General features: G+C 49.8%; 1 protein-coding gene across 1 annotated transcript in view; it reads right to left on the reverse strand.

Annotated features, from left to right (window-relative positions):
- LOC115472864 (cadherin-18-like) overlaps nt 1-16,235 on the reverse strand; it is a 588,666-nt gene that overhangs the window by 120,412 nt on the left and 452,019 nt on the right. The window contains exon 5 of the mRNA XM_030207339.1: nt 4,854-4,990. Coding sequence (XP_030063199.1) covers nt 4,854-4,990 — 137 coding nt within the window. The remainder of the gene's footprint in view (nt 1-4,853; nt 4,991-16,235) is intronic.

Raw genomic sequence — 16,235 nt, forward strand, 5'->3', positions numbered from 1 at the left:
GAATATTCATTGTGGATATCCTGAAAAATTGATGGGAACTAGGTGTGCCCCGAGGACTGCGTTGGGAATGACTAATTATTTCAGGTGTCTTTCTCATTTTTATATGTGCAATTAGTAGCATCTACATGCCCTAAAGTGGCAATTCTACGACTGGGTGCCCCAAGGATGCATGTGAAAGCCTATTCTACAATGGCATCTGGACACCCAGATTTCTTTATAGTGTCCTAGCATTACCTGCTATGGGAGTGCCTTACATTTATGCGCCTACAATTATGCCAGCCACAGACTTGACATAAATGTGGCAGGGATGCACATAACTTACAGTATTGTGCAAGTTACATGTGTAAATGGGAGCCCTACTTTACCCAGGTATACACTCCCCTTGCATTTACACACACGAGGTCAGATTCAGTAAATGGCGTCCAAATTCAGGCACCAGGAAGAATCTGCGCTAAGTGCTAGAATAACGTTTAGTGCAAGGACTTACGCCTGCTGAAACCTGGTGTAAATCCTGGAACACAAGTTGGGCACGTAACCCTGGTATTCTATAACACTATGCCTACATTTTGGGAGCACCCCTGATCTGTCCATGCCCCTCCCCTAGCCAAGCCCCCTTTTGAGTTCTGCCCGAGACAAGTTAGGCATGCAGTGTTACAAAATAGTGTGCAGACAGATCTGCATGCAAATCCTAATTAGTGCCAATTAAACGCCAACAATTTATGGTTAATGGCCAATTAACTAATAAGTTTGCACACAGATCTAAGATCCATGCCCAAATTTGGATGATCTCTATAGAATCTGGGGATATACCACTTATATGCACCATTACAGAGTAGTGTTTAGGTACCTGGCTGGCACTTTTGCAGGTAAGTGTTCACTTATACACATACCGGCAAATATTTAAAACCATTTAACTGGACAACAATGGCTCCTTGTCAGTTAAATGGCTATCTCCTGCTGAATATCGACAGTTAGCACTTAGCAGATATTCAGTTATATTGCACAATGTAATTGCCTACCCGTTGATATTCAGTACATCACTTGCAAACTTTGGTAGCCAAATTAGGCTGCCAAAATAGCAGGCATATATTTGGCCAGTTTCAACTTAACTGGCCAGTGCTGTATCACGATTTGGCCAATTAAGTTGAAACCAGCCAAAAAAAAAAACACCCAGATATTCAATTCGAGTCACAGGAAACAGCCTGGCATTATTGACTGTATAGGCCTGGCTACTTTCTGTGTTCTGAATCTTGGCCCCAGAGATGCTAGCGTTCTATACATTTACGTGGGTAAGGGTAATATAAATATTGGCACCTTGTTTATACAATTGCTCTTCACATTTATAAGCAACAGTTTTAGAAAGCCTCTGTTTACCCATGTTGATCTGCAACATGCACAGTTTAAAAGGGCCATGTTATTGGCGTGTTGTGGATGGAATCCAGAAAAGGAGAGGCAATAGAGGTCCGCAGATCACAGCAATCAAAGAACAGAGGTAGTAAGAGGGAGTCAAGATGGCGCCGACACGCCGAGGGTAGCGAAATAGTCGGAGGATATTAGCTGCTTTCCTATTTTTCCTCTAAACAAAGATGCTGCATACTAAAAGAAAGGGGACTGTGAGAGCCTTACCCTTCCAGGCCCGCACGTCCTCTCCGGCACAGCGAACACGCGACAGTTTCACTACTCGGCGCCCACCCATTGAGACTGGAGGAGCTCCGCTAGACGCAGGGGCAGGGAGCTTGGCGTCGCTGGAGGGTGAGATTTCTCTGTCTCCTCCAGATACTGGCAACCCATTCTTTCTTGCTGGAATTCGGGAGGGGAGAGCTGAGCCATGCAATCCGGAAGTCGGAGAAGTTATGGCCAGCGGAGGGCCCCCCCCCCCCCCCTCGGAGCTGAAGATGGCAGTAGAAAGTAGTTCAACGCGGGGAAGTTTGTCTGACCCGCCCAGAGTGGTAACGCTTGACACTCTTTGGCAGGCTAAAATTTAGTTTTCCTCTCAAAATATTCCTCCAATAAACAAGATTTTCTTTTTACCTGCTAAGAAAAATCAAGCTAGGACTCCTGTTGACTTAGATCAAGAAAAAGCTGAGGAACTGAAAGATATTTCACTGATTTTGGAGGATTCATTGACTGACGTAACAAATAGAGCTACTCTTCTAATTTCTTTTGTATTTGAGCAAGACTTTAACGCAGTATTAAAGTTATACTTTAAAAATATTCAGCAAAAGTTTTGTGGACAGAAATTATGGATTTTTCCGGATGTAACAAAGATAACCCAGGAGAGAAGGAAATGAGGTCGTTGGGTGCAACATTTTTACTAGCTTATCCATGCAAGTGTATTGTAAAATACTTAGGCATAAAATATGTGTTTTTTGAAAAAAAAATCAATTAAGAGAGTTCATAAACCTGAAAAAGATTGTTAAGACATAACACCAGTATAATTATAAATAGAGATGGTGGATGTTAGGGCTTTAGCCTTTCTTAGATATTTCTTATTTACATTTCCTGAATCATTGTAATATCTCCCCCCCCCCCCCCCCCTTTATATTGTGGTCTAAGGTAGACATGCAAACTTATTTTCAAAAGAGAAAAACGCCTATATTGCGACCCAAATCGGGAGATGTGCGTCTTTCTCCCATGGGCGCCCAAATCGGTATAATCAAAAGCCGATTTTGGGCGTTTCCAACTGCAATCCATCGCGGAAACGGGTAAAGTTGATGGGGGGCTGTCGGAGGCATGGTGAAGGCGGAACTGGGGTGTGGTTATCGGCCGAGGAGAGATGGGTGTCTTTAGCTGATAATTGAAAAAAAAGGCGTTTTTACCACGATTTTGGGTCACTTTTTTTGGACCCTTTTTTTTCACAAACAGGTCCCAAAAAAGTGCCCCAACTGACCAGATGACCACTAGAGGAAATCGGGGATCACCTCCCTGGACTTCCCCAGTGGTCACTAACCCCCTCCCACCAAAAAAAACCCACTTAAAAAACTTTTTTTACAGCCTCTATGCCAGCCTCAAATGCTGTACCCACCTCCATGACAGCAGAATGTGTTTGATCCTCTCACAGCCTTTCCCTGGGTCAGGTGTGGCTCTCGGGTGTACTACAGGGTCACATCAGCATTGCATTGTGGTGGGTATAGGGTATTGGGCTCCGTGATTTCATTAGCTTGTGTTACAGTCTCACAATGTTGGTAGTTGGTAGGCTCTTCCCCCATGGTGCTTTTCCCCCTGCCTACTGGGTCAGAGTGTGCCCTGTTGTGTTTCCTATTGTAGTCCATGCAGTAGTGGCCATTTTTGTAAGCTGGTTTTACTTCCCTTTCCTGTGTTAGCCATGTTACAGAACTTAGTTCTTACCTTGAATGTGGCTGAAAGAGGGCATTGTACAGCATTCTGCCAGCTCTGACCTACTGCTCATCTCACTACCAGGGAGACTCGTTGCCAGTGGGGCACAACCTCTGATCTGCAGAGTAAAGGCGGTTATTCCAATAAAGGACGTTTTCAGAGAGATTAGTCTTCAGGTGTCAACTGGTGTGCCAATGTTATACAGCCGCAACAAGTCTTAGAAGCCTGCTTGTATGCAGGTCCCTAGAGCACTTTTAGTGAGTACTGCAGTGCACTTCAGCCAGGTGGACCCAGGCCCATCCCCCCTACCTGTAACACTTGTGCTGGTAAATGGGAGGTCTCTAAAACCCACTGCACCCACATGTAGGTGCCCCCTTCACCCCTAAGAGCTATGGTAGTGTTGTACATTTGTGGGTAGTGGGTTTTGGGGGAGGGGAGTTGGGGGCTCAGCACCCGTGGTAAGGGAGCTATGCATATGGGAGCGTTGTCTGAAGTCCACCGCACTGACCTCTAGGGTGCCCAGTTGGTGTCCTGGCATGTCATGGGGGCGAGTGTACTACGAATTGTGACCCCTCCCACGACCAAATGGCTCGGATTAGGACGTTTTTGAGCTGGGCGTTTTTACTTTCCATTATCGCTAAAAAAAACCCGCCCAGCTCAAAAACGTCCATTTTTTTCGAAAATACGGTTCGGCCCGCCCCTTCACGGACCCGTTCTCGGAGATAAACGCCCATGGAGATAGGCGTTTCCATTCGATTATGCCCCTCATGGTGAGTTAACTATGTTTTCTTTTGATTTTCTTCTATATGAAGTCCATCTGTACTATATGTCTCACATATGCCTAATGTTTCTTGTAACAAGATTAATACTTGTGAAGTCAAACAATTGCATAAATAAATAATAATAATAAAAAAGAACAGAATGGATCTCTGTCAATGTTCAGAAACCACAAAACCTTATTAAAAATATCCCAACGTGTCCATGTTTCACCTCCCAAGAGGCTGCATCAGGGGTTTTACTTTACACTATTAGGGTCCCTATGGGCACATATACCTAGCAGTGGATTTAATGAAGGAGGAGAAGCTTTGTTTTTAAAATTCTGTTTATCAAGAAATTGTGCAGCAGCTGAGAGCAATTCACTGCTGCTAAATGGTAACCATTCCAAGGTGTATGTGCCCATAGAGACCCTAGTAGTGTAAAGTAAATCCCCTGCTGCAGCCTCTTGGGAGGCAAAATGTGACCACATTGAGTCATTTTTAATAAAGTGTTGTGGTTTCTGAACATTGACTGGGATCCGTTGTGTCTTAGGTGGGCCAGAAATGTTTGTATGTATTTCAGATTTTACAATAGAAATATTTATTTAGTTTCCAAACTTATATCCCTGAAATAAAAACTAACAACAAAAAACGGACACCAACATTTGTAATTTATAAACTCCTAAAGACAGAAGCCATAATCATATTTAACTTTTCATCAACGAAGTAGGCAATCTATCAATTATAACATGCAATAGTTACCTATCTCAGAAGCAGTAACTGTGATGTTATGCCATGGCGTTTCCTCTCGGTCTAGGATTTTTGCAGTCTTAATGTCTCCAGTAATGACATCAATGTTGAAATATTTTTCCTCTTCTTCATTATGGTCAATGGAATATCTATTTAAAGAAGGATCAAACCTTTAAAAGTGAATGAAACTGTTTCCCTATGGCATAACCAGTGGAAAAACTGACATCTGCAAAACTACTTTAAAAGAGCATGAAACAAGAAGGTGAGGAGGGATGTAAAGTGTTTTCTACATTGATTATTTTGTTAGCCATTTATCTGTTAATTCATTATTGTGTTGACATTAGGATCAATGACATAAGAAAAAAGATTTGTTAATATTAGCTCATTGCTGAATGTTTCCAAATAGGACATGCATGTCTAGATTTGACAGGAAAACATCATAAAGAAAAAAAATCAGTACACAAATTGTCTGCATAAAACAAAGACAGAGATGAAAGAGAAGCTACTGGGTTTTAATGTATGATGCAGTTTTGTTTTCCTTTTCTTTTTCTTTAATTTGAATTTTTATTGGAATTTCAAGTAGATACACAAGTAAACACACCAATGGTACATTAAACAATTTAACTTTATTCAGGCAAAGGAATAAGAAATCCTTACAAGAAGAAACAATTAACATATATTATAGCCATAATCCTTGAAAGCCATCAAGGGCTAAAAACTGAATATATCTATCTACCTCACTTATTTAACCCTTGAGGAGGAGATAAGTTCACCTACGCTACCTGCACAGTGTGTGGCACACACAATGCGCTAACTGCCCTCTGCAGTTTATGGCCAGTCTCCATCTGTAATCCAGCACACACTTATTCTATGAATTACATGCCAATTGTCATTCCACCACAATAAACAGTTACTGTTGTAACAGTGCATAGTAATCTGTGTATTAACCTGCAAATTCTATTTAGTACGACTAGAGTTGCATTCGCAAATCAGGGCATATTCTGATTTGCATGCACAACTCGTTTGGTTAACAAGCCAATCAGCACCAATAACTGGATGTAAACAAGCAATTATCAGCACTAGTTGGCACTAATTAGCATTTACATGCACTACTTGCTAAGCATACTACTTGCTAAATATCCTATATAATAAAACGCACCTCCAACATTCTGAAGCCAAGAAAGTGAAGCCTTCAAGCAACGTTCCGGAACTACGTGTCGTCAATTAAGGAGATGGAGCCTTACAGAGCGCACAAATGCTTCAAGGCTTGAAGGCTTCACTTTCTCACACACACACACTCACTCTCTGTCTTTCACATACACTCGCTTTCTCACACACACTCTGTCTCTCTCTGACACAAACACACACACACACACTCTGTCTGTCTCTCTCACTCATTCTGTCTCACATACACCTCCATCTCTCACCCACACACTCTCTCTCAAACATACACACTCAGAGGAAAGGGGGGCATGGAACACGCTGGGAAGGAGCGGGAGGGGGCATGGAACTCGGAGGGAAGGGGGTGCCAAGAACTCGGAGGGAGGAGAGAGAGGGAGGGAGGAAAGAGAGGGAGGGAGGAGAGGAGAGGGAGGGAGGAAAGAGAGGGAGGGAGGAGAGGAGAGGGAGGGGAGGAGGGGGGGCCTGGAACTCGGAGGGGAGGAGAGGGAGGGAAGGAGGGTGTCATGGAACTCGGAGCCCCACACACACACACTCACTCTTTGTCTCTCACATACACGCTCTCTCACACACACTCTATCTCTCTCTCATACACTCACTGTCACACACACATACAGTCTGTCTCTCACACACTCTCTCTGACACAAACACACACTCACACACTCTGTCTGTCTCTCTCTCACTCATTCTCTCTCTCACACACACACTCCATCTCTCACACACACACACTCTCTCTCTCTCAAACATACACACTACGAGGAAAACCTTGCTAGCGCCCGTTTCATTTATGTCAGAAACGGGCCTGTTTTACTAGTCTTACTATATAAATGAAGAGTGATCGAGGTGCTGCGAATGCGCAGAACAGCGCAGCTGTTCTGCGCATGTGCGGCACATCACAGATCACTCCAGAGTCCCACCCGCACCGTCTGTCGTTTACAGGAGCTACCTTGACGAGCTGCGAGAGTGCTTCTTAACCCGGCTCCTGTTTCCCCTCCCCTCATCCGGAGGCGGGGGGCTGGCGAGGGGAAACCCATGTCAAAGCGGAAGCGGAGTAAAGAGGTGTGCGCAGACTGCAGCGTGCCCGGAGAGGCTATAGGCAGCAGCAGCAGTGGTTCTCTCTCCTTATACTTGCTCCTGTCAGCGTTCCGGTTTCTGCCTGCAGCACTAAAGAAGAGAGAGAGAACGTGGACTTGGGAGGGGGGAGGAGTGAGGGTTTAGGAGTTAACAGAGAGAGAGAAATGGGACCAAGGGGAGGGGTAGGGATTCAGGAGAGCAAAAAGGAGGGCAGAGAGAGAGAGATGTTTGAAAGGGACAGATGCTGGGAATAGGGGATGAAAAAAACAAGGAAGACTGTGGTCATGGAGTGGAAGGGAGAAATGGTGATCATGGAGGGCAGGGGATAGGTGGTGCCAATGGAGGGGAAGTAAAGGGAAAAGAGGATAAAACAGGAGGAGTCTGTGATTGGGAAGGGGAGAAATGGTGCCCATGGAGGGGAAGGGACCTGGAGAGAAGAGAGTCAGGAGGAGATGGTCATATACACTCACACTCTCTCTCTCTCTCAACTCACTCTCACACTCTCATTTAGACAGGCGCGCACACACGCACACACTTTCTCTCCCTCTCACACACACAGAAGCAGGGAGAAATTTATCTCCTCCTTCCTTGACACTCTCACACTCTCTTTCAGACAGACGCAAACACACACTTTCTCACACTCTCTCTCTCTCTCTCTCTCTGAACTCACTGTCACACTCTCACTGTCTTTCAGACAGGCACACACACACAGACTTTCTCTCCCTCTCTCACACACTCACTGTCTCTCTCTCTCTCTCTCACACACACACAGACAAACTATTACAACAATAAGGGAATTACATTTCACAAATAAAAAATGCTGCCCATTTTAATGGGCTAAACGGCTTGTATTCTATAAAGTAGTCCGTGTACATTCTACAATGCAGATCTCAAAATTGGGTATGGCCATGGGAGTGTTGTGGATGTTCCTACCATTTACATGCAGTGTTACAGAATAAACCATTCTAGGCCTTATTCTATAAAGGTTATGCTCCTAAATTTATACTCCTAAAATTTATGTTCCTAATTTATGAGAGCTGAGATCTGAATTTCAACAGAGAGACATTGATCGAGATGGACCCCCCAAGATATCTGAAATTCTTCACACAAATAACTAGCCCCTTTGCATATCATTGGAGTGAGTGAAGGGGCTGAATGGATGACCAGTAAGCCACCAAGTTACAGTTTTACACTGGTCAAGAATAAGTCAATGATCACTGAGCCATTGTCCCGTCCCGGGTCCTTACCGGTGCTCCCGCGGCGGGGAGCGATGATCGCCAGGGGGCGCGGGCTCCAGGGCGGCAGGGACAAGCCGCCGACGGGGCCATCATCACCGCGGGTCGCTCTGAGGCTGGCGACCGGCGGGAACAAACGCCGGCCTCGGGGAAGGGAAGACGCCGGCCAAGATGGCGGTGCCGGCGTCGTCGTCTCCCCGGCCAGAGCGGCAGCAGGCAAGTCCCGCTCACTCACGCCGGATTGGTGCGTGGTAGGGGAGTCTCCGCCTGGTAGGCAGGACCGCCAATCCGGGCGCTCCTTGCCTATCAGGGCCGGCGGGATTGGCTCCCTTCCAGGAAGAGAAGAGATGGGCGGGGGATTTAAACCCCGAAGCAAGAAGGGCCCAGCGCTTCCGTTTCGATTGTCAGAAGCTGACGCTGTGGAGTGCAGAGACTGTGTCCCTTCAGCTAGCCGTCCTTGCTAGCTACCCCAGTGACTGTCTTCAGCTAGCCGTCCTTGCTAGCCACCTCCAGAGACTGTGTTCCTTTCAGCTAGCCGTCCCTGCTAGCCACCTCCAGAGACTGTGTTCCCTTCAGCTAGCCGTCCTTGCTAGCCACCTCCAGAGACTGTGTTCCTTTCAGCTAGCCGTCCTTGCTAGCCACCTCCAGAGACTGTGTTCCTTTCAGCTAGCCGTCCTTGCTAGCCACCTCCAGAGACTGTGTTCCTTTCAGCTAGCCGTCCTTGCTAGCCACCTCCAGAGACGGTGTTCCTTCAGCTAGCCGTCCTTGCTAGCCACCTTCAGTGATTGTGTTCCCTTCAGCTAGCCGTCTTTGCTAGCCACCTCCAGAGACGGTGTTCCTTCAGCTAGCTGTCCTTGCTAGCCACCTTCAGTGATTGTGTTCTCTTCAGCTAGCCGTCCTTGCTAGCCGCCTTCAGAGACTGTGCTTTTGCAGCGCTAGCCGTCCTTGCTAGCGGCTCTGTCGAGACTGTGTTGCTGGCGTCCAGCCAGGCCGGCCGTCACCCCGCGGTTCCAGCAGTCCCGCTGGCCGCCTGCAGCTGGGGGCTCAACCCTCGGTGAACGGCGGTCGCCGCTGGTGAAGATCCGGGGTGCGCGGCAGTCCTCTGAGGTCCTACGGGTCTCAGAGAACCTAAGGGCTCACCTCTACCCAGACCGGACAGGAAACGGAAGCCATGAGCTCGCCGACGCAGCCTGATCTACGGGACCTGGCCAAGGTACTTCAGCAGCAGCAGGAGCAGCTGAACGCCCTGTCAGGGGCGCTTCAGAACGTCTGCTCTCAACTTTCAACGCTTCAGGTACAGAACCAGGCCGCTGCGGTCCAGGGGGCCGCAGCAGCTTCCCGTTCGGGACGGTTCCGCACGGGACCTCGGTTCCCTGAGCCGGCACGATATGATGGGGCCCCCGGAGGTTGCCGGGGGTTCCTCAATCAGTGCAACCTGGCCTTCCGGATGCAACCGGAGACATTTGCTTCAGATCAAAGTAAAGTGGGGTATATCATGGGCCTATGTGTAGGGAAGGCTCTGGCCTGGGTGGCCCCACTGAATGAACAACAGGACCCCATCCTGGACGACTATAGTGAATTTCAGCGCCGGTTCCGTATGGTGTTCGACCTTCCGGGGAGACCATCTTCTGTTGCGTCGGAACTGCTGCGAATTCATCAGGGGGAGGGGATGGTGGCCGATTATGCCATCCGTTTCCGGACTTTAGCCACGGAGCTCCGTTGGAACCCGGAGTCCTTGATGGCAATTTTTATGGAAGGCTTACAAGAACGAATCAAGGACGAATTGGCAGGACGAGAGGTCCCAGGCCAGTTGGATGCCCTGATTTCGCTCTGTATCCGAGTAGATACCCGGTTCCAGGAGCGAGCCAGAGCCCGGGCAGAACGGCAGAAGTGGACGCGGGGAACGTCCCGGACTGCTAAGGGGCTGTCTCCTCGCCGTGGGAACCGGGACTTCAAGGAGAGTGGGGAGGAGCTGATGGTGATGGGCCGGCAACGGCTGGCTCCCTCCGCTAGGAAGAAACGCCTGTGGGACGGACTGTGCCTCTATTGTGGTGAGGCTGGACATTTTATCCGAGCCTGTCCCTCTCGGGCGGGAAACGTTTCCCCCAAGGCACCTTGAGGGGAGGGGTCTTGGGGCATTCCGCTCCCCTACCGGATGCCTTGATCACTCTGCCAGTAACCCTACGATGGCACGAGACCATGATCCAGACCCGGGCCCTGGTGGACTCGGGGTCGGGGGGCAATTTCATTGGGCACGAGCTGCTGCAACAGATGGGCTGGCCCACGCTCCCGCGGCGGCCGGCACTGCAAATAACCTCCATCCAGGGAACGACGTTACCGCAGCCGGTCACTGAGATCACCCCCTATTTGGAACTACAGGTGGGGGAGGACCACCGAGAGGAGGTCCGATTCCTGATTCTATCCCGGACCATTCATCCAGTGGTCCTAGGACTGCCATGGTTACGGAGGCATTGCCCTGTTATTGACTGGACCAGGGGAAGCATCCAAGCTTGGGGTAGTGCCTGTCGGGAGAACTGTTGTACGGGCCGGACCGGCAGCTGCCCTGCCCTGGCGGTGGTACCCGGGGGGGCACGGGTAGAGCTGGGCTCGCTGCCGATGGACTATAGAGACTTTGCAGATGTATTTAATCCCATGGAGGCGGAGGTTCTACCGCCCCATCGGTCGTTTGACTGTGCCATTAACTTGATGGCAGACACCGTGCCGCCGCGGGGTCGCCTATATGCCCTGTCCCGAGGAGAGTCCAAGGTAATGCAGGAATACATCCGGGAGAATCTGCGGAAAGGCTTCATCCGGCCCTCTACGTCCCCGGCCGGGGCCGGATTCTTTTTCGTCACTAAGAAGGATGGCTCCTTAAGGCCCTGTATTGACTATCGGGGGTTAAATGCCATCACGGTAAAGGATCGTTTTCCTCTACCGCTCATCCCCGAACTCTTCGGCAGGTTGCAAGGAGCCCAGATGTTTACCAAGTTGGACTTGCGGGGGGCCTACAACTTAGTTCGAATTCGGCGAGGGGACGAATGGAAGACGGCCTTTAACACCCACGAGGGACATTTCGAGTATCGGGTGATGCCCTTTGGCCTGTGTAATGCCCCTGCGGTATTTCAGCGACTTATCAACTTTGTGCTTGAGGATTTTTTGAACTCCACAGTGATTGTGTACCTGGACGATATCTTGGTGTTTTCCCAAAACCCCACGGACCATGTGAGCCATGTTCGCGCCGTGCTGCAACGGTTACGGCAATACCGCCTGTTCGCTAAGCTCAGTAAGTGCGCTTTTCATCAGAGGTCGCTACCATTTTTGGGACACATTCTGTTACCCGGGGGGTTACAGATGGAGCCGGATAAACTCCGGGCAATTCGAGAGTGGCCACAGCCGCTGGGATTGAAGGCCCTACAACGTTTTTTTGGGATTCGCGAACTACTATCGCCAGTTTATTCCTCAGTATTCCCAACTGATGGCGCCGCTGACAGCCCTTACTAGAAAAAATGCTAACGTCCGGGACTGGCCGCCCGAGGCGCAAGTGGCCTTTCGCCAGGTGAAAGAGGCCTTCAAATCAGCGTCCATTTTGCTAGCCCCGGATCCAGAGAAACCCTTTATTGTGGAGGTGGACGCGTCCGCGTTGGGAGCCGGGGCGGTCCTCTCTCAGGTGAATCTCAAGGGCCGGCGCCAGCCTTGTTCATTCTTCTCTCGTAGATTCTCCCCGGCAGAGTGTAATTATACCGTGGGGGATAGAGAGCTCTTAGCATTGAAATTAGCCCTGCAGGAATGGAGACATCTGCTGGAGGGAGCGGAACATCGGTTCACGGTGATCACCGACCACAAGAATCTACTATATCTGCAGGAGGCCCAGCGGCTCAATCCCCGACAAGCCTGGTGGTCATTGTTTTTCGCTAGATTTCATTTTCAACTGGTCTTTCGGGCGGCCGCTCAGAATACCCCTGCGGACTCTCTCTCCAGAGCATTTGAGGTCCCAGAGGAGACAAGGGAAATCCATTCCATGTTGGACCCGGCATGCCTCAGCGCGGCCGTAGGGGAGGTCGCGCCGGTGAAGACACTAGTGCCGGCCGCTGATCGAGCGAAGGTAATGCAATGGGGGCATTCGTCCAGGTGGGCGGGTCATTTTGGGTATCACAAAACCTTGTGTCTCATTGCCAGACAGTACCGATGGCCTCAGATGAGGCGGGACATTCTTCACTTCGTCACCACCTGTCCTGTGTGCGCCCGAACTAAACCGACAATCGGGACCCCCATGGGCGAGTTGCAACCACTGTCCGTACCGACAGGACCCTGGACGGAGCTTTCCATGGATTTTATCACCGACCTCCCCAGCTCCCGTGGACACACGGTGATCTGGGTGGTGATTGACCGTTTTTCCCGGATGGCCCATTTCGTTCCCCTGCCGGGCCTTCCGTCGGCGGCCGCGTTGGCCTGACTTTTCATCCAACACATTTTCCGACTTCATGGGCTGCCTCTTCGGATTATTAGCGACCGAGGTCCTCAATTCACCTCGCGTTTCTGGAGGGCCCTGTGCTCCGCTTTAGGGGTGAAGACCCATTTTTCCTCAGCATACCATCCCCAGACCAATGGCCTGGTCGAGAGGGCGAACCAAACCTTAAAAGGGTTCCTACGAGCGTTTGTCAACAAGCGCCAAGATAACTGGGTCTCCCTACTTCCGTGGGCCGAGTTTGCATATAATCACAGTGTCCACTCGGCCTCGGGAGACTCTCCATTTTTCTTGGTATATGGACGACATCCTCGACTGTCAGCACCTTTCACGTCTGGTTCTACGACCCCCATGGTGAAGGTAACTCTGGCGGACCTGCAAAGAGTCTGGGAGATGGCCCGAGAACAACTGCAGAGGGCGGCTGCCAAATACAAGGTCTTCGCAGACCGCCACCGGAGGACGGCTCCCGTCTTGCAACCAGGGCAGAAGGTATGGTTAAGCACAAAATACCTCCGACTCCGGGTGCCCTCTCGGAGATTGGGACCTCGGTATATTGGACCGTTTGCAATCCAATCACGACTTGGAGCTGTGACCTATCGGTTGCGACTACCGAGGACCCTGCGAGTGCACAACGCTTTCCATATCTCCTTATTGAAGAATTTCCGAGGGTCTCGATGGCATCCCCAACAGCAGGAGTCCGAAGATCTAGAAGCTGACCCCGATCCGGAGTATGAAGTGGACGAGGTTCTGGACTCAAAGAAACGGCGGGGAAAGCTATATTATTTATTGTCCTGAAAGAATTTTGGTCCCGAGGACAACTCCAGGGAGCCCGCGGCGAATGTACATGCCCCAGAGCTGATCAAAGCCTTCCACACCCGGCATCCGTCCAAACCCGGGCCCGGGGAAAAGGGGGCATGCGGGGAGGATACTGTCCCGTCCCGGGTCCTTACCGGTGCTCCCGCGGCGGGGAGCGATGATCGCCGGGGGGCGCGGGCTCCAGGGCGGCAGGGACAAGCCACCGACGGGGCCATCATCACCGCGGGTCGCTCTGAGGCTGGCGACCGGCGGGAACAAACGCCGGCCTCGGGGAAGGGAAGACGCCGGCCAAGATGGCGGTGCCGGCGTCGTCGTCTCCCCGGCCAGAGCGGCAGCAGGCAAGTCCCGCCCACTCACGCCGGATTGGTGCGTGGTAGGGGAGTCTCCGCCTGGTAGGCAGGACCGCCAATCCGGGCGCTCCTTGCCTATCAGGGCCGGCGGGATTGGCTCCCTTCCAGGAAGAGAAGAGATGGGCGGGGGATTTAAACCCCGAAGCAAGAAGGGCCCAGCGCTTCCGTTTCGATTGTCAGAAGCTGACGCTGTGGAGTGCAGAGACTGTGTCCCTTCAGCTAGCCGTCCTTGCTAGCTACCCCAGTGACTGTCTTCAGCTAGCCGTCCTTGCTAGCCACCTCCAGAGACTGTGTTCCTTTCAGCTAGCCGTCCCTGCTAGCCACCTCCAGAGACTGTGTTCCCTTCAGCTAGCCGTCCTTGCTAGCCACCTCCAGAGACTGTGTTCCTTTCAGCTAGCCGTCCTTGCTAGCCACCTCCAGAGACTGTGTTCTTTTCAGCTAGCCGTCCTTGCTAGCCACCTCCAGAGACTGTGTTCCTTTCAGCTAGCCGTCCTTGCTAGCCACCTCCAGAGACTGTGTTCCTTTCAGCTAGCCGTCCTTGCTAGCCACCTCCAGAGACTGTGTTCCTTTCAGCTAGCCGTCCTTGCTAGCCACCTCCAGAGACTGTGTTCCTTCAGCTAGCCGTCCTTGCTAGCCACCTTCAGTGATTGTGTTCCCTTCAGCTAGCCGTCTTTGCTAGCCACCTCCAGAGATGGTGTTCCTTCAGCTAGCCGTCCTTGCTAGCCACCTTCAGTGATTGTGTTCTCTTCAGCTAGCCGTCTTTGCTAGCCGCCTTCAGAGACTGTGCTTTTGCAGCGCTAGCTGTCCTTGCTAGCGGCTCTGTCGAGACTGTGTTGCTGGCGTCCAGCCAGGCCGGCCGTCACCCCGCGGTTCCAGCAGTCCCTCTGGCCGCCTGCAGCTGGGGGCTCAACCCTCGGTGAACGGCGGTCGCCGCGGGTGAAGATCCGGGGTGCGCGGCAGTCCTCTGAGGTCCTACGGGCCTCAGAGAACCTAAGGGCTCACCTCTACCCAGACCGGACAGCCATGATGTAAACAAAATTGCATTTGTGTAAGATCAGGGAGAGGGATTGGTGCAAGATATTAATAAGACACCATCTGCATAATAAAAGGCATTCACTCCATGGTTCTGTACAAGTGTAGTAAGTGGACTCAAAAAGATGCTGTGGAGTACAAGTGCCAATGTAGTACACCACAGTGGAACCAGTGGGATGGCGAGACAGAAGATGAAAAAGTCACAGAAAAGATTTTCCCTTGTAAAAAAAAAAAAAAAAAAGGCCAAGAACCAATGAAGTGCTGTTCCAATAACATCAATATATTTCAGTCTGTGATCTATGAAACTGGAAAGCTGTGAACAGATCAACATAAGAACAGCCACACTGGGTCAGACCAATGATCCATCCAGCCCAGTATCCTGCTTCCAGAAGTAGCCAATCCAGGCCACAAGTATCTGGCAGAAACACAATTAGAAGCATCATTCCACTCTACCAATCTCATCTGTCATTTGGATGCCCAGTCTTCCAGTTCCCTAAGGCCTTCCTGCAATTCTTCACAATCCACATGCGTTTATCATAACAATTTACAGATCATTTATAAATATGTTAAATAGAACCAGCCCAGTACAGATCCCTGAGGCACTCCACTATTCACCCTTCTCCATTGAGAAAAATGGCTATATAACCCTACTGTAGGGAAAGTATTGGGTTAATCATTTTTTACATATACAGCTTATGGACAAGAAGCACTGTAGTTTGTTCTTAGACATGCTTTTGGCTAGCTTGTAACACATGTTTATCCAAGTTTAGAAGGTATGATACAGCTGCATGCAAATAAAAGTACAATAATGTACTAATTGTATGGGTCATGAAGTTCATCTAAAAGGAGGATACTGGGAAAATGAAAAGTAATGATGCAGGTGCAGGATGAGGTAAGACATGGAGAAATGTAGATGGGAAACTGGGCAGATAGACCATATAAGGGAATAGATAATTGGACAAATAGGATAGGAATTGAGCTAATGGTGAAAGAAGGTATATAGTAACAGGGGAATTCGTATAGAGTGAGACCTACTTGTGTGCTGGATTTATTTCCTGTGTGCTGGATTAATCTCCTGGATGTTGTCTCCTATCAATTAAATTATATGTGCAAATTATGCCCGAGCCTAAATTTGTTCACTCAATTTTTAGCAACTTTTATAGAATTCTGGAGATATTTTTCAGATGGCAGATGTTATAATATCAGAACAAAAAGAGAAGAAAAAAACTCCATAGAAGACATA

This window comes from Microcaecilia unicolor, chromosome 1 (assembly GCF_901765095.1).
Source record: "Microcaecilia unicolor chromosome 1, aMicUni1.1, whole genome shotgun sequence".
Classification (NCBI taxonomy): Eukaryota; Metazoa; Chordata; class Amphibia; order Gymnophiona; family Siphonopidae; genus Microcaecilia; species Microcaecilia unicolor.